This window comes from Esox lucius, chromosome 17, assembly GCF_011004845.1.
Source record: "Esox lucius isolate fEsoLuc1 chromosome 17, fEsoLuc1.pri, whole genome shotgun sequence".
NCBI lineage: Eukaryota > Metazoa > Chordata > Actinopteri > Esociformes > Esocidae > Esox > Esox lucius.
The window spans coordinates 46,771,611-46,799,175 of NC_047585.1; the positions used below are offsets into that span (position 1 = coordinate 46,771,611).

The following is a 27,565-nucleotide window of genomic DNA, read 5'->3' on the forward strand; positions in this document are numbered from 1 at the left end:
GTGTATGCCCCAGGGCCTCTTGCCTAAAGCACAATGGCTTTCCCCTTCCCCCTGGAAACAAATGAAAACGGTTTAAACACAAACAATTGCCACAATGCACATAAAGTTTGAACACAGACACTTGCCACAACACTTAATCACAAACGTTCCTTCTACCTTACAGATAGCAACACAGATCAAAAGCAACAGCATGTGTGACTCCTTTGTGAGACACTAGAACTGTGGCTTATATGCAGGCAAAACCAGCTGCAACCACTGACGAGCGGGCGTAGGGGCTCTCCAATCAGCCCAAAACCGACCAATCAGCTGCAACTGGCGATCAGGAAGCCAATTAGCCTGCAACCACCACATAGAACACCAAAGGACAAAAACACATACGAACACAGAGCAAAAGAAAGCACTGGAGACGTAACAACACAGTATTAAGAACTAAGGGTATGCTGACTTTTGAACAGGGGTCAGTTCAGTTTTCTTTTGAGCACACATGTTCACTAAGATTGCTTATCTACTAAATTATTACATTTAAATGTAGCTATAAGGGTTGTCGTGTTTTCTGTGTTCTGTAACTAGCAAGCTATTAAAATCTGTGTTTGGGTTCTCGGTAGTAAGTCAGACTCAGGTGGGGGTTGGCCTCCTCCAGGGCTGCGCTTTGTCACCAATCCTGTTTGTAACTTTCATGGACAGTATCGAGGCGTTGTCAGGGTGGGGAGGGGTTGCAGTTTGGTGGGCTGGGGATCTCATCGCTGCTTTTTGCTGATGGCATCATCGGTCTGTGACCTTCAGCACTCACTGGACCGATTCGCAGCCGAGTGCGAAGCAGTCGGGATGAGGATTAGGACCTCTAAATCTGAGGCCATGGTTCTCAGCAGGAAACCGATGGAGTGCCTCCTCTTGGTAGGGAATTAGGAGTTATGTTGAGATAAATGAAGTTTAAATAATGCTGATTTAATAACCATGTATTCTTATGTTTTTGTTTTATTAAATTGTATGCTGCAGCCAGGTTAGGGAAATATGATTGAATACAAATACCATAAAATGTTTAGAACTCCATAAATTACACTCACTCAGACTTTACACCTGGCTCAGATAGAGAGACAGGATTGAAACCCCACAATTAACATACAAATGAAACTGCCCCCTATACAGCACAAAGAGACCTTCTGTCTCCAACCCCCTGATGTTCTAGTCTAGGTTAGGACAATAGAATGTAAATTACTGTAACCTGGTTAAGATTTTACACCTGTATGCAAAGAACCTGTTGATCTATGACCGAGAGTTTAGAGCATGCCCTTCTTCATTGGACAGCGAAAACAAAGAGATTCGTCCAACATGTACCATGCCAATGAAGAGCCAATAAGGATGGGTTTTACTCACGAGAGTGAAAAGTAACCGCCCCTGTGGCGGGAGAATCAAAACCAATGTTCGATCTTGATTCGGGGTGAATATTTTGTGGAAGCTCGAGGGTTGAGCAAATATTTGACCGCTGCAGTGTATTTCATGTATTTTGACTTATCAATTCATATTAATAAATCTTTGTGCTAAATTGCCATTTGGACCGAAGCCTCGTCCTTCTTCAGACATTCTGGTACATGTAAAATTCTTAACAGTTACCCCAAGTAAAGGAGTTCAAGTATCTCGTTCCTTCCCTCACCTATGGTCATAAAGGCTGGGTCATGACCGAAAGAAGGAGCCAGTTGAGGTGGTTCGGGCATCTGGTAAGGATGCCCCCAGGACGTCTCCCTAGGGAGGTGTTCCAGGCACGTCCAGCTGGGAGGAGACCTGGGGGTAGGCCCTGGACTAGGTGGAGAGATTATATTTCGACACTGGCCTGGGAACGCCTTGGGATCCCCCAGTCAGAGCTCGCAAATGTGGCTCGGGAAAGGGAAGTTTGGGGTCCCCTGCTGGAGCTGCTGCCCCCGCGACCCGATACCGGATAAGCGGATGAAGATGAGAGATGAGAGATGAGAGAGCGACGAGGTAGGATTCTTGTTAGCCAGCTCTAGTCAATTAGGGTGCGTTATAACTAGCTAAAGTTTCATGATGACACTGATCCACCTGTCACTATATGCAAACAGGCAAGAATGGACAAAAGAGGACTTAGCGTTAATTTTGAGCTTCTCTGTTAATATGTTTTGTTGATGATGATACCTATTAGCTGTATTTAAACCATCGGCTAATGCTGGTTTCCACACAAGAAAAATTACAAGATCCAAAAATCACAATTTAGTTAATTTAGTTAAACTGGTAAGTGTTGTGGAAGTGTTCACCTGGGCGTACAACATGATAGGATGAAACCAAGGCCTACAGAATCTGGGCAAAGCTGAATACACAGTACAAAAGGAAACTGTTTAGTTTTGTCTGTGTTTAAATGTAATGTTTTGAATATTTGATGGATTCATTCAATGTTTAATTGTCTAAGTGGCAAATCATTTCACTGTGTATTTCTTTTAGGATAAGCCTTTAACTTTTAGATTTTGCACTACAGTAATTTACTTTCTGTTGTGCTCTTTTGGACCTGTTCTACTTTTAATTCATGCTACTGTATCAACTTTTAGGGTAAGGGTTAGATTAGACTTCAGATAATCAATCCCAAGACATGTAACACTTACATTCCTCCCAACATGGTTTTAAGTCCATAACCATGTCAGTGGTGTAAATATTGGGGGTTGCACCTGGGCTGACGATGGGTGGGGGGCCGTGCTTGGCCTCCATCATAAAACTATCTTGTATTTTTATTTAATGTTGTGTGTTTCTATGCTGTTATTACAGTCAGATGTCAGCTGGTAGGTCAATATATGGTAGGATCAGCTTTTGTGTATTAATCGCTTCTTAACTTGCCTGTAAGGACACCTTGCACCCCGGCCCGGTGTCAGCTACGCCAGTTCACCACGTCTAGAATTATAAGATGTACTTGTTCCAGTCACCTCTGGATGAATTCATATTTCTGTAAACAGATGTTGACCTGACCTCTACATGGTGCAAAGTGAAACCTGCCACCTTTCTGCAACAGGCTATGGAAAAATCAAAACTGAAAATGTTATTTTACCAATTTCAACTTTCTAGAACAATGCTGCTAAATTGAACAGTGCAAGTCAAAGGAAGGAGAAAATATCACAATGGTTTGCATGAAAACCTACATAACAGAACCCACAGGTCTCGACAAAGGACTTTCAGAACAGTTTATCTGACACTGAAGTAGTTGTTCACAGGTCCACCGCACATGTTCACCTTTTTTTAACTTTGTAACATTTAGAGGTCAGATCAACTATATTGTAACTGCAATAAGCAGCATTCTCAACCATCAGCCTCCTAATGATGGCCCATTTAAAAATGTTATCAGGGTCATTTCAGTACTGTGATGAGGTCGGAAGCCTGACTGAAATTTGTCCAAGAGACCGCATGTGGTCACAAAATTGATGAGTTGATTGAAGACAACCTTCTCAATGATCTTGGCTATAAAAGGGAGATTTCATACAGGTCTATAGTTGTTCATTATAGATGCATCCAGTGTTTTCTTTTTTTATAGGGGCTTAATGGCAGCTGTTTTTAAGTCTGGTGGCAGTGTGTCGAGACAGCATGTAAAAGCTTTAAGATGTCAAACTGTTTCTTCTAGGCATTTATGATCAATTGTATTAAATTGCGACATAATAACCAAGTTATGTCTTGATGGTCATGGTGATGGTACAGAGTCCTTGTTAGACTGTATAGTTCTGATGGTCTGTCTAATACTTATAATTATTTCAGTAAATAAACACGCAAATTCATTACATTTCAGATGCTATCTGCTTTATTGGCGTTGTAAGCTTGTTGAACATGACAAATAGAGCACGGGTATTTTTGATATTCTTGTTGATCAAATGTTGCTGTCTGGCCCTGCGTAACTCATTGTTGAAGCTACCAAGGCTTTGGTTAAACAAACCCGATTCCAAAAAAGTTTGGACAAATTGTGAGTAAAAAAGGAATGGAATAATTTACAAATCTCATAAACTTATATTTAATTCACAACAGAATATAGATAACATATCGAATTTTGAAAGTGAGACATTTTGTAATGTCATGCCAAATATTGGCTCATTTTGGATTTCATGAGAGCTACACATTCCAAAAAAGTTGGGACAGGTAGCAATAAGAGGCCAGAAAAGTTAAATGTACGGATAAGGAACAGCTGGAGGACCAATTTGCAACTTATTACGTCAATTGGCAACATGATGGGGTATAAAAAGAGCCTCTCAGAGTGGCAGTGTCTCTCAGAAGTCAAGATGGACAGAGGATCACCAATTCCCCCAATGCTGCAGCGAAAAATAGTGGAGCAATATCAGAAAGGAGTTTCTCAGAGAAAAATTGCAAAGAGTTTGAAGTTATCATCTACAGTGCATAATATCATCCAAAGATTCAGATAATCTGGAACATTCTCTGTGCGTAAGGGTCAAGGCCGGAAAACCATACTGGATGCCCTTGATCTTCGGGCCCTCAGACGGCACTGCATCACATACAGGAATGATACTGTAGTGGAAATCACAACATGGGCTCAGGAATACTTCCAGAAAACATTGTCGGTGAACATAATCCACCGTGCCATTTGCCTTTGCCGGCTAAAACTCTACAGGTCAAAAAATAAGCCGTATCTAAACAGGATCCAGAAGCGCAGGCGTTTTTTCTGGGCCAAGGATCATTTAAAATGGACTGTGGCAATGTGGAAAACTGTTGGTCAGACTAATCAAAATTTGAAGTTCATTTTGGAAAACTGGGACGCCATGTCATCCGGACTAAAGAGGACAAGGACAACCCAAGTTGTTATCAGCGCTCAGTTCAGAAGCCTGCATCTCTGATGGTATGGGGTTGCATGAGTGCGTGTGGCATGGGCAGCCTACACATCTGGAAAGGCACCATCAATGCTGACAGTTATATCCAAGTTCTAGAACAACATATGCTCCCATCCAGACGTCGTCTCTTTCAGGGAAGACCTTGCATTTTCCAACATGACAATGCCAGACCACATACTGCATCAATTACAATGTCATGGCTGCATAGAAGAAGGATCCGGGTACTGAAATGGCCAGCCTGCAGTCCAGATCTTTCACCCATAGAAAACATTTGGCGCATCATAAAGAGGAAGTTGCGACAAAGAACACCTAAGACAGTTGAGCAACTAGAAGACAGTATTAGACAAGAATGGGACAACATTCCCATTCATTAACTTGAGCAACTTGTCTCCTCAGTCCCCAGACGTTTGCAGTCTGTTATAAAAAGAAGAGGAGATGCCACACATTTGAAAAACATAACATCATATCAACATACATCCCAATCTTTCTGACACCTGCATAACGTTGATGTTGTGTAATACATACCATTTAGAAGCATCTAGGACCTGAAAAACATACTGAATACAAAACAATTCAGACAAACAAAACTGAAGCAGTTAGGAGCATCTTAGGAACACTACGCATAACAAAAACACAGCAGTAGGCTAGTTCACTACATAGGAAGCTACTTTAAGTTGCGCTAATTTCACATGACAAGAAAAGTGTAGCTTGTGTGGCCAAGCTACTTTGTAAATAAAGGAGTTACTACTACTGAAAAGTTCATTGACTCTGGAAATAGAGAAGCTACCACCAAAATACTAAGTTACTAGCTAAGCTAGTATTGCCCAACACTGATTATACTGTCTTTTATTTATATATACGACTATATATGATACAGTCTGTGCCACAGCTGGCCAATGTTATACCAGTAATATTTGTTTTATTTCTACAATAGCATTCTTGTGTCAGTTGTAATCTAAGCCAGTGTTATGGAATATGACTAATCAAGTCTCTGTTCATAGCTGGGTGAACACCGGCTGGTGCAGGACAGTAACAGTAACCTTGCTCCTTCTCAACTCTCTGGTAATATTCTAGTCACAAAATACAACCAATAGTACGGTAATGTTCAATCTTACTTGTGAAAAGTAATCCACCGAGCCCTGCTTTCGATGGTCCACCGATTTGAGCAGGAATATGCTGCACAGTGCTCTGGCATCGTTGCTTCTGCTGCTACGCAACTAGGAGTACGACCGGTCCAAGATGGGGTTCGGATTTCTCGCGACCAGCAGCCAATGTGGGGTCTACTCTTTATTATGTCTATGATTGGGACTCTACAGTTTAGATGTGAGTTAGAGGCAAGTTACACCGGAAAAGAAAATCGGATTAAAAAGAAAACAATACATGTAGAAAACAAAGGGAGAGATACAGATGAGTGTGCCGGAGTAAGTTGAGGAAAATACGAGCGAGATGGAGAAAGTTGAGGAAAATACGAGCAAGACGGAGAAAGGGAGAGATACAGACGAGTGAGGCAGAAAAAGGGTAACAGAGAAAAAAAAGGAACAAATGTCACTCTCCAAAAAAAGAAAAGTGGACAGTGAAAACAGAGCATTTAATCCAGAATGGACAGATTCATTTCTGTTCAGACTTCCCAATGGGAGCACTAAACCAGTGTGTCTCAAAAGGTGCAGAAACCGTGGCACTTATTAAAAGTGCCAATGTGAAACGCCATTATGAGACAAAACATAAAGGTTTTGAACAAACATACCCACTCAAATCTGAATTGAGATCACAGAAAACAAGTAGTCTCAGAGCCCAATATGACCAGTCCACCAGGATCCTGAGCCACACATTCACTGCCCGCGCTCTTGAGTGTTCCCTCAGACTTTCTTGGATTTTGGGTCAACACAAAAAGCCATTTACAGATGGGGGGGTTGTCAAAGAATGCATGAGTGCAGTAGTTGAAACACTACTTGAGGGAAAACAAAAAAATTAGCTTTGTGATAAAATAAAGCAAATTCCGATGTCAACATCATCTGCCACAAAGAAAAGTGAAATGTTAACTCAGGATGTGCTAACCCAGCTAGATGAAGCCATGCATAAGGCACCATGTGTAGGCTTAGCTGTGGATGAGTCCACTGACCTATGTGACAATGCTCAGCTGTTAGTGTATGCCAGGTTTTTCAACACAGACCAGAAAACATTCTGTGAAGACATGTTAGGTGTCACTCCCCTTCAGACCAGTACACGAGGAGAGGATATCTACCTGGCCATTAAGGAGATGTTAACAAAAAGAGGAATAGAGCCAAAACAGGTGGTTTCAATAACCACAGATGGAGCCCCTTCTATGACAGGGAAAGAAAAAGGAGCTGTAGCAAGACTGAAAGGGGACAATCCTGAGCTTTTATCTTACCATTGCATCATTCATCAATCTGTCCTCTGTGCCTCCCTGTCAGATGAGCATGCTTAGGGAATTCCTCAGAGAAGTTGATGCCAATGCTGATGATCTTTTGCTGCACAACAATGTGAGATGGCTCAGCAAAGGCAGGGTGCTAGAGCGCTTTTGGTCCATCAGGAGGGAATTAGCATCTTTTTTGGCAGAGCTAAGCAGTCAGAAGGCAACCCAGTTTTCTCTCTTTTTAGAAAATGATAAATGGATGGATAATGTGGCCTTTTTGGTTGATATCACGTCACATCTGAATTAACTGAATTTGAGGCTACAGGGCAAGGACAATTCAGTTTGTGAACTGATGACAGCTGTTCGCTCCTTTCAGAGGAAACTTGAAGTGTTCAAGGAAGACCTGCAGGAAGAATGTGTACACTTCCCAGCAGTGCAGGAACAGGTTCAGGGACAGAGAGACTTGTCTTCTTTTGTTGATTTTATTGATAAGCTGATTGTAAACTTCAGCAACCGTTTTGACAGCCTCAGCATTGGAGAGCAGGTCACCATGTTCATTCAGAAACCATTTCTGATCACAGATGTCAGGGGCTTCTCAAAAGAAGTCACACAGCACTTTAAATGGGTAAATGCTGGGTCTCTCCAGATGCAAGTGGTTGATCTCCAAGCAGATGTGGCCCTAATAGAGCAGTTTGTAAGAACAGACCATTCCACTTTCTGGCTCCAAATGGTCCCTGAGACTGCTTTCCCAGGTCTGAGGAAAGTAGCCCTGTACATCTTGACCATGTTTGGCTCCACATACAACTGCGAGGCAGCTTTCTCCACCGTGAACATAATGAAAACGAAATATTGTTCCAGGCTCACCAGTGAGCACCTTCACATGTGTATGAGAATGGCCCTGACTCCATTCAAGCCCAGATTTAAAATCCTGGCAAGACAGGCTAAAGCTCAATTCTCTCACTGAGCAAGAACATGGAGGAGTGGGATATGAGGGGAAGAAAGTGATACTGAAACTGTTCAATTGTTAAGATCTTTTGAGATTTATTATTTGTGAAATTGGTTGAGACTGTTGAGTCAAGATGTGAAACAGAAAAGAGGAAATTCTATCTTTTCCTTCCTTTATATTATTTTTCTGAAGTTAAGCACTTTTTTTGAAAATGCACAATTTTCACATTTTATTTATTTTCTCTTATTTTGAAATGCAGCCCTAGTTTTATTTAGTTAATGAGAGAACATTATACATATCTACAGTCATACATATATGTTCAGTTCTATGTTACGTGACAATAAATATTGTCAACAAGTTTTGGAATTGTACTGAATTAATTTGATTTGACAGTCAGTTATTGATTACATTCAGATGTGGATACAACTACAAGGCTACTTTAATATATATAACACTAAATTGTTAGACATTAAGATCTTCCGGACCTTTACATCAAAACATTTTCTCTAACTGGACCTTTTTAAAATGTAGTTGAATACCCCTGGCCTAAACGGTAAAAGCTACAAACACGAAACCAACTCCAAAATGTAGCACATGCTCGAACACAGGTTGCTTTTTAATAGCTATTATACTTTAAACAATATCAATATTTAAATGAGCCACCAATGTATTTCAATGGGGGGAAAAAAGTGTCCATAGACTTGAATGGTAAAAAAGTCATCTACTCAAAAACCCATCATTTCTTAATTTTTTTAAGCGATTAAGTGCAAACCAATGCCAAGATCTTCAGTCTGGCCTGTTGCTTGTTTTTCTATACTATGTTTACTTTTGTAATAATTAACATTAAAATCTTGCATAAATTGTGTTTCAATGAGAGCCAAAGTAATACAGAGGTTTCAATTCAAAATGTTCATGCTTTAGGACCATCAACTTTTGAAACCCTCAAACCTTTAAAGCTGTTATCCTAAATAAGAATTATATTACATGTTTACATGTATAATTGCTAATTTACATCGTTAAGATATAACTGAGAATGACTCTTGAACCGTTCGTGTTAGAGACACAAAACCAACTTTGTTTCACACTTAGCCTATGCCCAGTTCATATGATAATTGATTTTACAAATGCTAATTTGCTTAATTACCATTAATTAACTGTTTGGTTGTTAGCTTTTAAACCGTTCGAGCTACAGCCACAAAACCAACTTTGTTGGTTATAGCCCATTGGTCAATAAAATGTAAATATTATACACATTTTGTCAAAAGTTACCATGACACCATAAGTTGGAAAAAGGGCACCAAATAAAGCTAAACCACAAACATCATAATAGCAGTAGTGGGAACGTAGATGAATGATATGCTCTTCAAGCAAGGCAATCGGCATGAATCGTATGTCCATAATTATATAATCAATAGATTACTTAAATACATGGACTAATTTTGTTTAAGTACTTGATGGTTTCTCAATGTTAGGTTTAAAAGTATTTATGTTTGGGTTGGTTATGAACCCTTGATTGCACAGGCCTACTGCAATTGCAATTGATGGTTTTTCAATGTTAGTTAGAATTAACACTGCAAATGCTAATGAAGACATCTGCTTCAAGTTAGCAAGAGGCACCATGATTGTCCCACATACACAACAGCATAGTTATTAAAAGTTTTGGCTTCAATATCGGTGCCTACAAAACAAACATAATGTGGGAGGAAACATACCTCAAGGGTTGAGAAATGTTGCCTAACCAGCTTTGGCAATGTGTGATGGCAATTCCATGTATCGAAATTCTTAAAGGAGTATGTAATAATTTGCAGTGTTGCAGGAGCAAGGAACCAGGTGCAGGGAGAGGTAGTCGGTGTACTTCTTTAATGAAAGAAACAAACACCAAGCACAACAAAACACACAAAAGAAAATGGCTGATTAAAGCAGCAAAATGATTGCACATAAAGGTTCTCAGAGACTGAACAGCAAACACAACAATAACAGTGAGCCACACTGTGGGGAGCAGAGTGGAAACATTTAAACACTTACAAGTGAGTAGATAGGGACTTGGTGTGCATGATGATTAAAGACATGTGACACAGAACAAGTCCGAGATGTGTTTGTGTGATGATAGGAACTGAATGTGTATGGAACGGTGGTGCTGCTGCTCACCGTTAAGAAATGTTGCCTAACCTGCTATGGCAACGGCACAAAGATAAACACTGCAAACGCCGTTGCATGAAATGAGCAGTTAAATGAATAGTTCGACACAGACTCCACCTTCAAACTGGTAGGAAGTGTAAAATAGAAAACACTGACATTTTACTTGATTTTATTTTTGTTTAATAGCACATTAGGCTATGTTCTCTATTTTTTTTAAGTGAAATTGTTTATAGTGTTTACACCCTTCATAACAAATCATAGCCATAATGGCAATATTTGCGATTCAATATTTTATCCAAATCATGCAGCCCAGGTGCTACGTGGAGGTAGTCATTCAGGCATGTGATGGAGGTTTGCTTTCGTATGGGAACAATGGTGGTCTGTTTGAAGCAGGTGGGGACTGCAGACTGATTCAGAGAGAGGTTGAATATAAAGTGAATACTTCCGCTAGCTGGTCGGCAAACCCTGTGAAGACAAGGTCTGAAATGCCACCTAACCCTGGTGACGTCTGTGGGTTTACTCTTTGAAACGCTCTCCTCATGTCAGCCGTGGTTAGGGACAGAGTGCAGTCGTCCTGGTCCTCGGCTAACCTTACAGAAGGAATGGTGTTGGTCACCTCAAACCGTGCATAGAAGGTGTTGAGCTTATCGGGGGGAGGTGTGGCAGGCCGAGCATCACTGCTGTTTCTCCCTGTATAGTCTGTGATGTGTCACTGTCCACACCACATGTATCCCGGGTCAGAGATGTGGTGGTTAGACTCCAACTTATCCCTGTAGTCTCTTTTTGCATCTCTAACAGCCTTCCGTAGGTCAAATCTGGACCTCCTCAAAGCCTCCAGGTCCCAGGAACTGTGGACAGAGGACCATCCTAGGTTCTCTAGTCAGACCAGAGATAAATATTTGTAACATAAAAATTCTGATAAAAGAACATGACACATGTAAATAGACATATGTAAATAAACAGAACATATGTAAATACATCTTTCGGTTCCTTCAGACATTACCCTTGCTGTGTTGCAGAACACATGTTCTGTGTTGAGACAAGGTAAGTGACTGAGTAGCAGAAAGTGTGTTCTGTGTTGTGGGGCTCCCAGCCTTCGTAGACCTCCAGCGCAACAGTGTCTGCATAAGGCGTCCAGCGTCATCTGGGAAATTTCACATCCATGCCACAAACTGTTTGCCCTCCTTCCATCAGGCAGGTGGTACAGGTCTCTTCGTTCCCACACCAGCAGGCCCGGGAACAGTTTCTTTCCATCTACTGTAACCCTCCTGAACTCTGTGACCCATCACTAACAACACCCACCCACCCACTACTTAGTACTGCCTCTCAGGGACCTTGTTGTACTACTCTCTTTGTACTACTGGACTCTGACACTGCTTTGCAAAGTCTGATAAGGACATTTCAGTTGTTACATGTGCATGTCTACCTCGAGAACCGTGTGGAGTCTAGGGCGGGGGAGGAGTTTGTTCCTTATTTATGAATGAAGGGTTTTACGTTGACAGTTAGAAGTTCCAGGTCTGGTGAACAGTGTTTAGATAGTACTGCAGCGTCCATTCCCCAGCCAGAGTTAACCATAATGCAGACCCCTCCCTCTTATATTTACCTGATTCCGAGGTTCTGTCCTGCCGGTAGATGGATAAACCAGGTGGGCTAGTGGCAGGTAATGGCAGCTGTCATGTTTTAGTTTTCACAGTTTATGCCCAATGCCAAATTTAGGATTGCCCAACTATGGGATGGTGTTCTTGGGGTTGTACTCATCCTTCTTCTTCCTCCAAACACGGCGAGTGGAGTTTAGACCAAAAATCTCAATGTTTGTCTCATCAGACCACATGACCTTCTCCCATTCCTCCTTTGGACCATCCAGATGGTCATTGGCAAACTTCAGACGTGCGTGGACATGCGCTGGCTTGAGCAGGGGGACCTTGCGCTGCAGGATTTTAATCCATGACGGCGTATTGTGTTACTAATGGTTTTTCTTTGAGACTGTGGTCCCAGCTCTCTTGACCAGGTTCTGCCGTGTAGTTCTGGGCTGATCCCTCACCTTCCTCATGATCATTGATGCCCCACGAGGTGAGATCTTGCATGGAGCCCCAGACCGAAGGAGATTGACCGTCATCTTGAACTTCTTCCATTTTCGATTAATTGTGCCATCAGTTGTTGCCTTCTCACCAAGCTGCTTGCCTTTTGTCCTGTAGCCCATCCCAGCCTTGTGCAGGTCTACAATTTTATCCCTGATGTCCTTACACAGCTCTCTGGTCTTGGCCATTGTGGAGAGGTTGGAGTCTGTTTGATTGTGTGGACAGGTGTCTTTTATACAGGTAACGAGTTCAAACAGGTTAATACAGGTATTGATTGGAGAACAGGAGGGCTTCTTAAAGAAAAACTAACAGGTCTGTGAGAGACGGAATTCTTACTGGTTGGTAGGTGATCAAATACTTATGTCATGCAATAAAATGCAAATAATTTATTTAAAAAGCATACAATGTGATTTTTAAATAAGTTGAAGTGTACCTATGACATAATTATAGACCTCTACATGCTTTGTAAGAAGGAAAACCTGCAAAATTGACAGTGTATCAAATACTTGTTCTCCCCACTGTAAGTATTGTACCTATTGTAGACATTTTTACTTACTCTTTTGCACACGTGCCAAAACACGTGCAAGTTTGCTTAACTTAACAAGAAATTCTCCACTCCAGGGTCACATGGCCATCAGTGTGGCAGGTCCCACTCCAGGGTCACACGGCCATCAGTGTGGCAGGTCCCACTCCAGGGTCACATGGCCATCAGTGTGCCAGGTCCCACTCCAGGGTCACATGGCCATCAGTGTGGCAGGTCCCACTCCAGGGTCACATGGCCATCAGTGTGGCAGTTCCCACTCCAGGGTCACATGGCCATCAGTGTGGCAGGTCCCACTCCAGGGTCACATGGCCATCAGTGTGCCAGGTCCCACTCCAGGGTCACATGGCCATCAGTGTGCCAGGTCCCACTCCAGGGTCACATGGCCATCAGTGTGGCAGTTCCCACTCCAGGGGCATATGGCCATCAGTGTGGCAGGTCCCACTCCAGGGTCACATGGCCATCAGTGTGGCAGGTCCCACCCCTGGGGCACATGGCCATCAGTGTGGCAGGTCCCACCCCAGGGGCACATGGCCATCAGTGTGGCAGGTCCCACCCCAGGGGCACATGGCCATCAGTTTGGCAGGTCCCACTCCAGGGTCACATGGCCATCAGTGTGCCAGGTCCCACTCCAGGGGCACATGGCCATCAGTGTAGCAGGTTCTCATACCAGACCATATTGCTCATGGCTCATTTCCTCTTTTGGTCTGTGCCTACTGCTTGTTTGGGTTTTGCTCTGCATTTCAATGCAGACTTCAAGCCAGGAAGCCAGTGGCCTTTTTTCATAATTGATAGTGCCTTGCAGGGCAGGGCTTCTAGGGGCATGCTGTTTCACTTGGCTTGATTGTATTCATGTTTTCTGTTAATTAGTGTGTTAAAGTGTCAAACCCATGGAGTGTCATTTACCACTTCAAGGAAAAGCATTTAGACATTAATGTACAGCTCCGGAAAAATTTAAGAGACCACTGCACCTTTTTCTTTCCTTTCCAAAAAAGTAGAAACAGAAGGTTTTGAGTGAGGAACAGAAGAGTTAAAATTAAGAGATCCCTGCAAATTGAACACTTCTGTTCCTCACTCAAAACTTTCAGAAAGGAAAGAAAAAGGTGCAGTGGTCTCTTCATTTTTTCATTATTGTCGATTTATATGATCTGTGGGACACTAAAATAAAATGGCTCACCAATCAGTTAAAAATAAGAGAGAAAAGTAACTTACTCAAATGTCATAATGTTTTCATATTTTTTATAACATTAAAATACAGTTGGACCTCAGTTGGATTATTCATCCTGTAATGTTATCTTCAGATAAAAGATATCAGCAGTTACACTCCAAGTTTGATGTAGATGAATGACAGTGGCACCTGTCAATAAAGTTAACATGTTCTGGTCGGGGGCTAAGTGCTGAGCATGCGTGTGTTGGGCCTTGCAGTATACCTCTGGAGAAGCAAGATTCTCTTGTGTGGTAGAAATTCACTGATTAGAACTAAGGAAGGTAAGACAGAGATCAAAATATTCTTTAACACAATAACAGTTTATGATATTTGCAAATACAGACAGAAAAACACTAACAGTGAAAGTCTGTCTGAGGTACAGTTAAAAAAAAAAGATGTTTTGTATATGTAAGAAGGTGTGACAACATCTCACAGAGTAACTTACATTTCATTAGAAAATGTTTGTCTGGACTGAACCAGTTTGGTTTATTCCTCTTATGAATTTCACTCTCCACCCCAGGTTTCATCCAAATGCAGGATGAATTTTATAAAAAATACTTGACAATTGTCCACCCATGTCTTGTCCCTCTCATAATTATGACACTTTTAACATATCTTGCGTTCTTCATACAGTACAGACTTGGCACCTTTCTAATCAGTCCAATACTAAACTAGTCATTGTCTATTCCCCTATACATTTGTAGAATTCATTAATACATCAGCTCAGTAAATATCTATAACACGTTTTGCTGGTTTGAATAAAACATTGCATTTGCATATAATTTAAATGTTACATAAATAAAATTGTTGTCGAGACAGTTTGTGTGAAGTATATGAAAAAACTGTAATGTCACATTCACATGGCCAAGCTCCTCCAAGATACAAATGTTCTCTAAAAGTAAGCTGAAATAGTCTAAAAGTGACACTGTCTTGCACCCATCATCAACCCCACTCTAAATGAGGCACAGGGGTTCAGCAGGGTGTCTGGAGAAGGGGATGAACGTTTCTGTTTCAATGAATCATTCTCATTTGGAATTCTGAGCCATTAGGAACGTTTTAGGGAAGTAGGACTCTTTAGATGGGAGGAGTCTTCAGCTGGATAATCATATGACCGTTGCTCCCCTTAAACCCACACATTTCCATTGACTCTTACTTCCTTCACTTGTATCTGGGGTAATAGTAAGTAAAGCACGCTCTCTGCTGGTGATTTACTGTCCTGCAGGCTGACCTGAATCAAGAAGAATGAAGGACAAGTTAGTACCTTTACAGAGTAGGGTTGAATCTACATTCAATATATCTTTTTTGAGAACATTTCTACCATCTCTGTACGTTCTGAGTATTCCTGTTGAAACCAGTCCTAAAGATGCCTAGGTCAAAAAATGTAATCAGATAATAAAACAGAAATACCTAATAATGCATGTAATTATACTTCATGTAACTTCATGTCAACACAAATCCCGTCATAAAATGCATAATAATAAATGACAATAAATTACATAATTGTGTGCTTCTGTTCTGTTTTTATTTCCTTTGTTCTTGAATGTAGTCTGTCCTTTTTGTTCTGATTGTCTTCACCTGTTTGTTGTTAGTCTCTGTTAGTACCCAATTTAGTTTGTCCACTTCTGGTCAGCCCTTGTTGTGATATTGTGTGTGTCTTGCCTGTTGTCCTCTGTTTTGGCCTGCCTGCTTGCCTTGTTCCTGCCATTTGGTTGTTTTTACTTGTCTCAGTTTCGTTATTAAACTCTTTATTTGTCTGTTAACTCTAAGCTTGGCGTCCTGCTTACACCAAAACGTGAGAATAATGAGTAACTCCACAGTCCCCAATGTGTATTTGAGATTGGTTTGTATTGATGGTTTCAGTAATCAGTACATTATATGCACTGTAAGATAGAATCACATGTTGTTCCTTAAACATAAAAAATGTGTATCCCTAATGAAAATGATATTTATTTAATTCCTTTGACCTTGTTTTTCAATCAACTTCGTGTTTTGTGGTTTTCATTTCACTTGCCTTTTCACAATTCCCCAGGGGGTTTCAGGAAGTTGAAGTTTGAGACATGTCCTCCAATGCAATGCTCATCTGGACAGGCTGACCTGCTTCCCTCCACAATCCTCTGTCACCCAGGATGGAGTTGCACTGGGTGATTCACTAGACAACTACAGTTGCAGAGGAATTGTTTTAGTTTTCGTTGCATTATTAATTTTTTGATGGGGGCAAGGCTCCATGGGTTTCAATGGAGTTTGGGCATAACTGTCCTAACCCCCCAAACACACACACACACATTTATACATATGAGATCCAATCCATCCTCTCCCTCACGTAGAGCAAACATCTGTTCCTGATCACCATGTTGTTATTACCCTCACCTGTGTTCCTGATCACCATATTGTTATTGACCTCACCTGTGTTCCTGATCACCATGTTGTTATTGACCTCACCTGTGTTCCTGATCACCACGTTGTTATTGACCTCACCTGTGTTCCTGATCACCAAGTTGTTATAATTTTCACATGTGTTCCTGATCACCATGTTGTTATTGACCTCACCTGTGTTCCTGATCACCATGTTGTTATTACCCTCACCTGTGTTCCTGATTACCATGTTGTTATTACCCTCACCTGTGTTCCTGATCACCATGTTGTTATTACCCTCACCTGTGTTCCTGATCACCATTTTGTTATTACCCTCACCTGTGTTCCTGATCACCATGTTGTTATTACCCTCACCTGTGTTCCTGATCACCATGTTGTTATTACCCTCACCTGTGTTCCTGATCACCATGTTGTTATTACCCTCACCTGTGTTCCTGATCACCATGTTGTTATTACCCTCACCTGTCAAAATACCTGTCACCTGTCAACAGTAGGTCAGACTACTGCTGGTGGAACTCATTAACAGAGTTAGGAACCACCGTGTTAATGAGTTCACATTTGTATTTGAATATAGTTGAGAATCTACAGATATCTCATCGCATTTTATATAATAATGTGCATGACACTATTGTTCTATCAGTTATTTGTATACATTTATGGATGATAGTGTATATATATATTTATGGATGATAGTATATATATATTCATGGATGATAGTATATATCTATGAGGGGCCGTATAAGACATTATTCATTCTGATACTCTCACATACATACATTCTCCTTTAACATACATATATTTTCACTCTCACACATACATACATTCTCCTTTCACATGCATATATTTTCACTCTCACACATACATACATTCTCCTTTCACATACATACATTTTCACCCTCACATATGTACTTTCTCCTTTCACATACATATATTTTCACTCTAACATACATACCGTTTTTTCTCTCATAAGAATATATTTTTAACTCACACATTCATACATTTTACTCTTATATTTCTATATTTTAACTCACACACAAATATATTTTTCTCTCATATTTCTAAATTTAACATACATATTCCTACATTTTTGATCTCATGCACATGCAGTCACAATTTTAAATAATATTTGTATATAAGCAGAAAATGTATGCATGTGTAAAGAAAATATATGTATGTGAGAGAAGAATGTATGTGTGTGAGAGACAAAGTATAGTGGAAACGGAAGGAGTATAGTTGAAACGGATGGCAGAACATTTCTCGCGATGTGATTGGCTGTCAACCTCACCCTGTGATTGGCTGAGAAACTCGAGCAGAGTCTTGTTCAGGTCGCGATCAGCATGGCCGGGGATGAGACGAACGCTTTGCAGCGAGCCATTGGAGTTTTAAGAACTATTTTAACCATAGACTGTATAAATAATGGACGACGCCCTTTCGCTCTTTTCCATTGGTGAAAAATGAAGCCACCAGTGTCCTGATACGGCGCTGACATCTTGGACTTGCGTCTGCGCAGATGGCGATCTTGGGACCAGTTCTGCGCAGTAGTTATGCGCAGTAGCGAGAAGGAAGTAAAGCCGCGAAATCAACGGCCCCACCCCGGTGCCCCGCCCTCACTCTCCCTCGCAGAATGCGCATACCGTAATCAATCGCAAGTCCAAGTACAGTACAACCTTTGCTTGTTAAACCTAGACGATATGTTATAGCCTAACTTACATCATGTTTAACCTTTATTTAGAATAGGGCTAATACAAAAATAATTGGTAACTTCTAGCTAACGATCACCTGCTAGCTATTAACATGGCTATTAACGAGGCTTGTTTTCTTTTAGCTAACGTTAGCTAGCCCATTACATTTATTTACTAATTAAATAGCTTATAAATTTAACTTACCGAAAAAAATTCAAAGATCGATTGGAAATGCCAGATCGGTTAGCACAATGTACTGCAGAACAACCCATTATGTCCGTGTGAAATTATATCAATTATAGAAATTTAGAGATTAAATGTAAAGTTCCAATCTCCTCAGTCCTCCGAAGATTGAAATGTATTTTGTAGCCCGTATTAAAATGCTTTTTTCAGGTCCTGTGAAAGTAAAAAGATGAAATGTAATTAGCGACGTATTGATCATATCACATTTAAGTTCGAAACACATTTTATAGATGTGCATTACCAAAATACGTTTAATCTTAGTCACAAATATAGACTAACATACTAAGGTAAATACCAATACTTGCTTCTTCCCTGCTAAATTACTCCTGGTTGGAGTAGAGGTTAGCTTACCAAACTGTGGAACAAAAGGTTGCCGGTTGAAATCAGCACCTTATGATATGTTTTGACATGCTTTTTAAAAATGCAATAAATACATTTTTACAAATACATTTACGCGGCCAATTTCAAACATTTTGTACATATATTTACCAAATGTATTCAGGAATATATTTTCCAAATGTGTTCGGAAATATATTTTCCAAATGTATTCAAAAATATATTTAAAATACATGTATTTTCTGTATGGGACAAGTCAGTACTACACGCTGAGCAGCTCACGCTACACCAAAGACCAAACCGGAGGATCACGGCAGTCTTTGCGATATCAAACGCAGCAGCACACTGGAGAATGTATGTATGAAGAGAAGGAACAACAGCCATTGCGCGGACCAGGTTGAAGTTAGTTTTAGGTTGGATATTCAACATACAATCGGCTAACCGTCCTCCAGAGGACTCCTGCTGCTTCTGCCGCTGAAACTATAAGAAGTTGTCGCTAAAGATTAACGAATGTATTTCGAATATCCACCTTAAACTAACTTCAATGGCTGTTGTTCCTTCTCTTCATTAGAGTAACGTAATTGATATATTTACAGGAAGGAAGGAAGCCAGGACATAAACTTAGCGTGACAAATAGCATGACTGAAGCCTTACAATATGTCAATGCAGTGAAGGCACACAATTGCGGCAGGTTAAGGCTAGACAGGTGGGGAAAAAAGCGCGATCACTTACCAATATACAATCCAATCAGTTATACAAAAATAGAGCTTATTTATTCTTACCTTTTCCTTGGACGAGAGACCCAATTACCAAAGTGCTGCTGCGTTTGTTTGAGCTTTGGGTCATGACCGAAAGGACAAGATCCCGGATACAGGCGGCCGAAATGAGCTTTCTCCGCAGGGTGGCTGGGCGTTCCCTTAGAAATAGGGTGAGAAGCTCGGTCACCCGGGAGGAGCTCAGAGTAGAGCCGCTGCTCCTCCACATCGAGAGGGGTCAGCTGAGGTGGCTTGGGCATCTGTTTCGGATGCCTCCCGAACGCCTTCCTGGGAAGGTGTTCCGGTCCCGTCCCACCGGGAGGAGACCCCGGGGAAGACCTAGGACACGCTGGAGGGACTATGTCTCCCGGCTGGCCTGGGAACGCCTCGGTGTCCCCCCGGAAGAGCTGGAGGAAGTGTCTGGGGAGAGGGAAGTCTGGGCATCCCTGCTTAGACTGCTGCCCCCGCGACCCAGCCCCGGATGAAGCGGAAGAAGATGTATGTATGCTGCGTTTGTTATTCACTTCACCTGTCAGTGGTCATAATGTTATGGCTGATGGGTGTATCAGTGTAACTCACTTCACCTGTGAGTGGTCATAATGTTATGGATGATGGGTGTATCAGTGTTATTCACTTCACCTGTCAGTGGTCATAATGTTATGGATGATGGGTGTATCAGTGTAACTCACTTCACCTGTGAGTGGTCATAATGTTATGGATGATGGGTGTATCAGTGTTATTCACTTCACCTGTCAGTGGTCATAATGTTATGGCTGATGGGTGTATCAGTGTTATTCACTTCACCTGTCAGTGGTCATAATGTTATGGCTGATGGGTGTATCAGTGTTATTCACTTCACCTGTCAGTGGTCATAATGTTATGGCTGATGGGTGTATCAGTGTTATTCACTTCACCTGTCAGTGGTCATAATGTTATGGCTGATGGGTGTATCAGTGTTATTCACTTCACCTGTCAGTGGTCATAATGTTATGGCTGATGGGTGTATCAGTGTTATTCACTTCACCTGTCAGTGGTCATAATGTTATGGCTGATGGGTGTATCAGTGTTATTCACTTCACCTGTCAGTGGTCATAATGTTATGGCTGATGGGTGTATGACTGGTACACATTTTCTCACTGCTCTCAGCTTACTTTTCTTCTTTTCTGAGGCTGCCCAAAAAAGGGATGAATGTCACCCCCCCTTTCTTCTTGCTTAAGACTGATACTCACTGTGAATGAAAGCAGACTACTAAAACTGATGGTATTTAGCTTTGATAGGTACAGATGGTTGACTGATCAGGACTCACAAATGAGCCTGTCTTCACCACAAATGTGTTTCCACTCCATGCAATTACTGACACTTTTTAGCAAAATATTATTGACAAGAAGGTAGCCTATGTAATACTCATATTACATTCTAGTTTTCCACTTTTTAATACATTTGAAAAGAATGAAATAGAGAGAGCACAGTGTTTGACATTGATTGTACCTACAAACAGCAGTTGACCAAGAGCAACAGCAGAATATATACAAATGTTACTTCTCTAGATTTCTGAATAGTCCAGTTAATGCAACAGGGGCTGAAGCATCTACAGGAAATTATGACTAGCAATCACTGGCAGTCACTTTTTCTCACAAAACAAACTATACTTTTCCTCAAACAAATGACACAGCTGAACTGTGAAGCAGTAACAGAATCCCACCATTGCCCACAATCATAAACCTAAACTTCAATATAACCTAAAATAACCAGTCATTGTGTTTTAATGAACTAAATTAAAAGTGAGGGTCAGCACCATTCTGAGTAGCGATTCCATGCAGCCAGTTAACATGTGGCGAGGTCACTTTACCACAGAACCTTTCAAACATGTGCAGCGGCTCCACTTTCGATTTAGAAAAGCATTTTATTTAAGCCGAAAAGTGGCAGTTTTTTGACCGGTTTGCCTGATGAATTCTCAGCTCCTGTCCAACTTCACTTTGTCTTTCACACAGGAGTGGTAAAGCAAGCTCTGACCATGTCTTGACGAACCATATTCACTGAAATCACAGATCATGTAGCCTGGCCACAGTGTACAAAGCTAAGGGGTGTTCTCCACTTTCTTTCTTTACATCTTTGGTTTCAATGAATGCATTTGATCTAAGGAGTTATTCAATTTCTCTATCCACATTTTAGTTTTATTCATTGGGACGAATTGCAGCATAGTTTTTAATGACCCCAGAGAAGCGAATCACTTTGACTTCTTTTGTTCTGGCCTTGAAGTCTTGCCACAGATATTCTGGAGACAACACCTTGCTGGGCTTGTTGTAGTACAGGTACCTGTTGAGGTGGCTCTCCTCCTGCCAAGCGGCCTTGATGGAATTCTTGGCATCCTCTTCAAATCTTTTCTGACATTCCTTAGTTAGTATGTACACATCCTCCACAAGCCCTCCGATCATGGCTCCACCATAGTAATAATCACCCTGGTCCATGGACATAAAGGCCTTCGAGGCTGGACGCCGTTCATATGGGAAGTTGTTACGAGTTGTATCATAGTAGCCTGGGTGAATCACAGACACCAGCCTTCCAAGAGACTCTGAACCCCAACGAAAACGGAACTTGCTGTCCACATCAAGACAGAAGAGGTAGTCGGCCTCCTTGTGGATCTGAGTTTCGATGGTGTTGTGGATGATGTTCATCCTCTGTGCTGAAATCTCCTGCCAGCGGTTTGAACCTGGGATTGAGATCACTGTCAGATGTCTCCCTCCACTCAGGTTCACTGAAGGAACTTCATTGGGACGATCAGTGAAAACATAGTAGCGCACCCTGAAGTTGATCATGAAGTGTTTCTCCGCAGTCTCCAGGAAATCTTTGAGAAAGCTGACATATCTGTCAGAACATGAGGATTAAACTTGAGTATTTGAGTCATACCCTCTGTAACAACATCATTCTCAGTATAACATTAAATATACACATAATACTACACCAGGGCTGCCCAACCCTGTTCCTGGAGATCTACTGTCCTGTAGGTTTTCTCTCCAACTCTAATTTAGCACACCTGATTCTAATAATTGGCTGGATGAAAAGCTTAATCGGGTCAGTCAAAAATGGGGTTGAAGATAAATCCTATAGGACAGTAGATATCCAGGAACAGGGGTGGGCAGCCCTGTGTAACTACACCAATTAACGGTATTCCCACAACATGATTTCATAAAATTTCCTGACATGGTATATCAGGTACAGGATGGATAGTTCATCTTCTCTTTTGAATATTCGGTAGACCTTGAATGTTACTCACTTTCCTACAGCAAACACTGTGGTGGCTATGGTGAGGTTCATGGGCTTGTAGATGTTGTCAATGAGCACTGGGTCAAAGGTGCCTTCCCAGACAATGGGTGCCAACCATGGGGTCACTGATACCACATCCGTACGTCTAAAGAAACCCAACAGATCCTAGAACACTGTGATACTGAGTAAAACCATGTTATCTCCTTGAAGTTGAACTGACAGCATTTTAAGTACTTTGTAAATATGATGCAAACAGGTAGTCATTATTGTCATGCTGCAAAACCAGGATTGTATGGGGTTTTAGTTCTATTTGACTCAATATTCCATGATGTAGTGTAAGGCATTGATGGCAGAACAAATTAAAGCAGTTCAACTAATTAATCATGTTAATCGACAATATACTACTTGGAAGTTTAATTAATAGGTCTTATATACCCCCTTTTTGGTAGTAGATAAAGCATGCAAAAAGTGCTATACAACAGCCAGTCGCATGTGAATAATTACAAACGCAACATTTAAAGAACGACCAGTAAAGAACTAATGTGCATGATCACCTCCAACTGGATAACTCACCTGATCGACTGCGTTGCTGTGATTACCTCCAACTGGATAACTCACCAGATCTCGGCACTACTCATTCTGATCCTGGCTACCCTGTTTGCCCTGTCCTGGAATATACTACTGTTGGATTTCCACGTCTCCTTCTCTGGAATACCACTAGTGGACGGCCTGTGTGAACTCTCCATCTTGTTTTAAAGTCTCTTGTCGTCTACTCCGCTACCGCGCATGCCGAATGGCTATCTAGCTCCACGACATCTCCACTGTTCAATTCCCTCTGGGGCTCGCGCTGGCAAGCAGGTCTCCACTCGTTTGCCATCGCCTGGCCCCCAGCTGTCAAGTACACTCAGTGGCCCTCATTTATCATTCTTGCGTAGAAATGGGCGTATATGTTGGCGTAAGATTTTGCTTACACTCCTCTCACCGCCTGATTTATGAAGATGTGCGTACCTTTGAAATCCAGGTGTACGCAATACCTGCCCTTGATAAATGCCGCTGCTGAAAACGATCGTCATTAGATTAACACGCCCCTATATATTCAAGTCTCCGCTTCCCCCACGCCCTCATTTTACGCCATGGACACACGGAAGACGGCAAAAAAGAGAAACTTCTCTGACGTGGAGATTGAGACGATCACCAGGGAGGTTGAAAGAAATAAAATTATTTTATTTGGCAGTTTAAAAAGTCGAATAAAAGGCGAACACAAAAACAAAATATGGACCCAAATTATGAGTGCTGTTAATAGTGTGGGGGTTGAGATGCGCACTCCAGCAGAGGTAAGAATGTGTTATTGCTTAATACAAGTTAAGCATGAGTTTTCTTTATTGCTTAATAAAGACCGATCAAGTTAAGCATGAATTTTCTTGTTTATTGTAGGTGAAAAAAAAGTGGTCCGATTCAAAGATCGCCACAAAGAGGCGCGTCTCGGTACTAAAGAGGAGCCAGAGTCAGACTGGGGGAGGCCCACCGGATCCAAGTCTCCAGCTGACGCCGAACGAGGAGCGTTATAAAATCTGTTCTTATAAAGCTGTTTGGATGAGCAAATGACCAATCACAATGCATTTTACAGCACGCGTTTGAAACAATTAGCATTTCATTTCGTATCACGTCACATGTATTGGGGTGTTCAATAGTGATGATGATGTGATGTGGAGTACCATTCATTCACATTAATAATTGCATGACAATTTGTAATATTTGTCTTATTATTTTATGATTTTTATTATTAATGACGTTTATTGTTATTTAGAAGAACAATGTCGTTATTATTTTTTCTTTTATTATTATTATTATTTAAAAGAATGTCATTTTTATCATTTTGTCAGTCTGAATTATATTTTGGTCATTAAAAGCCTTTTATTACTGAACCCAGTCCGTGCGCAATTGCCGGGCCTAACCCTGAAACGTCATGTAAAGTGCACAGGCTCGCATCTGAAGGAATAAATATAAATCAAATGCTTTGGTAAAGTCACACAAATTAAACATTGAAGTCCATGTTGCACAAAAATAAACACTGAAGTTTGTAATTATGTTGTTGCTTTTTTATAATATATCATATCTTTTAGTTTGTCAGTGCGTTAGGATTTTCTTTTCTGCGCATTTCCGCACTAACTCAAAACGTGCGTACACCACCACCTGAGCTGGCGTAGGATTTGAGAGTGCCGTACGCCAACGTCCATATTAATCTCAAAGTCACCGTGGTTTTGGATGTACGCTGGAAATCTGGTGTACGCACTTGTGATAAATGAGGGCCAATAAGTCTTCACTTTTCATTGGTTTTCTCTGTTGGTCAGGGTTTTTGTTCAGAATGTGGTTTGACAGTGGCTGCTAGTGCTAAGTGATAGGTGGTTGCTAGTGCTAAATGATAGGTGGCTGCTAGTGCTAAATGATAGGTGGTTGCTAGTGCTAAATGATAGGTGGCTGCTAGTGTTACAGTTTTTTACAATCGCTATGACAGTTTTTTCAATACATTTAACAAGTTTCCTAAACTCTTAACGCACCAACACACCTAAAACACACAATTGGCAAAACGGTTAATTTCATGCTCAAAATCACACATTGTAAACTAAACTCCAAAACTAATTTACAAAATACAATAATACACTAACACAATACACTATGTCTAACAAAACAGTTCAAACATGTTTCAAAATCAAATAATTATTCAAAACACTAACACAAGTTCTCTTCCAACAGGAACATTTAGTCAATCATAACACAATGACAAAAAAAACACTATCATCAGCTGAAATTACAGAAACTGCATTATTTTATGTATCAGGTCTGCCCTTATACAATAGACAGTATATTGTATTGATCATAGATTGTGTTTTGCACTGCAGTTTCTTTTGATGCCTCTCTACATTTTTGTTTTGTTGGGTTTAGTAAATGCATGCATTTTGTTTCTTTTGCTGCAGAAATTCAATACAAAAAATTAATGACCATCTTAGAGTAGCTTTATAGAATGTACAGTTTATGAAAAAAAAAAGACAGAGACAGAATTGCTGCAGTAAAGACTTTATTTGTAAAAGGACATTGCTGCAAGATATACAAACAGAAAAAGCACTGGAAAAATAATAACAAAAACAGAGTAATCTTCTAATCTGCCCGGTCTTCTGCATTTGGCCACATGTTCTCATCCTCTACCTTGCCCCACTCCTCTCCCTTGTCCTTGCCCCACTCTTCTCCCTTGTCCTTGCCCCACTCTTCTCCCTTGTCCTTGCCCCACTCCTCTCCCTTGTCCTTGCCCCACTCCTCTCCCTTGTCCTTGCCCCACTCCTCTCCCTTGTCCTTGCCCCACTCTTCTCCCTTGTCCTTGCCCCACTCCTCTCCCTTGTCCTTGTCCCACTCCTCTCCCTTGTCCTTGTCCCACTCCTCTCCCTTGTCCTTGCCCCACTCCTCTCCCTTGTCCTTGTCCCACTCCTCTCCCTTGTCCTTGTCCCACTCCTCTCCCTTGTCCTTGCCCCAGTCCTCTCCCTTGTCCTTGTCCCACTCCTCTCCCTTGTCCTTGTCCTTGCCCCACTCCTCTCCCTTGTCCTTGCCCCACTCTTCTCCCTTGTCCTTGCCCCACTCCTCTCCCTTGTCCTTGTCCCACTCCTCTCCCTTGTCCTTGTCCTTGTCCCACTCCTCTCCCTTGTCCTGGTACTCGTCTTCCTCTCCGTCGTGCAGGCATTTTTTTCTTTCTTTCTTTCTTTCTTTCTTTGTGTTGCTCCATATTGTTCCTTTTCCACACAATATCAGCCCAAAGAGTACTCTTTTAGAACATATGATCATGCGATTGAAAGAACCTCAACTCCTGAGTGTGCTTCCTAGATGGGAATCAGCTGTGATTTATATATTTGCATAACTTCAATAAGCTGTTTCTCATTAGCAATGGAATAAGATACAGGGAATATATTTGTGTTTCAATTCACAATATACACAGCTGTTTACCTTGACTTTAGCCTGTAAGGTTAGTTTTAGAACATGGTGTTATCTGTTCTGACATACAGTGTGAAAGCATTTGTAAATTTGACTGTAAAATTACATTGTTTTGGTCTTGGTTGAGCTTGTGTGTAAAAGAAGTTCAAGCATTTTAAATTTGTGTTAACTGTATGCATTTTGTGTCAAAGCAACAAGAAATGTGTTAAATGTATAGCCTACAAAGATGGATGTTGTGCTAGCCGTGTTAAGAGTTTAGGAAACTTGTTAAATGTATTGAAAAAACTGTCATAGCGATTGTAAAAAACTGTAATTGCAAAATGCTTTAATTGTTAGTTTTTTTACTGGAAATATCCCACCTTGTGCAGCTTGAACTACAGTGGCAATGGGCAATGTTTAGAAAATAAATATTATGTTTGGCATGTCTTTTTCCACTGTACCGAAATTGTACTGAACAATGACTTCTAATTTCCGTTATGTACTGAACCGTGACTTTTCCCTACGTTACACATCTTGTAGAAACTACGAAGCCCTTCTGTGCAATATTGGTTACAAGATATTACTTATTTACAACAATTAAATAAGATAATTAGATGTTACAACTGACACAATAGAATGAGAGGCAAAAGAAAGACATTTACTTATTTTTCAAAGAAACAGGACAGTTTGCATTTTCAATGTCTTTACTAATTTATGCATTCTAAATCACAGCTTGCAATTTAAGAATCTAAAAATAACCTTTTTAATGTGTGAGTTGTTTTCATGTTGGACTTGTTTTGTTTGACACTTTACTGCTCAGAAATTTAAATGTGAGAAGGTCCAGGTG

At 41.0% G+C, this 27,565-nt stretch overlaps 1 protein-coding gene across 2 annotated transcripts in view; it reads right to left on the bottom strand.

The window, feature by feature from the left end:
* The window catches only part of LOC105027180 (globoside alpha-1,3-N-acetylgalactosaminyltransferase 1-like), a 64,605-nt gene that overhangs the window by 28,821 nt on the left and 8,219 nt on the right, over positions 1-27,565 (bottom strand). Inside the window, exons 4-5 of one of the 2 annotated variants that reach the window (XM_034287399.1) lie at positions 22,772-22,906; positions 20,915-22,362 (exon numbers count right to left, since the gene is read on the bottom strand). The exons of the other annotated variant lie outside the window; for it this stretch is intronic. Coding sequence (XP_034143290.1) covers positions 21,672-22,362; positions 22,772-22,906 — 826 coding nt within the window. The 3' untranslated portion in view covers positions 20,915-21,671. Of the gene's footprint in view, positions 1-20,914; positions 22,363-22,771; positions 22,907-27,565 lie in introns of those variants that run through there. 2 annotated transcript variants of the gene reach the window in all.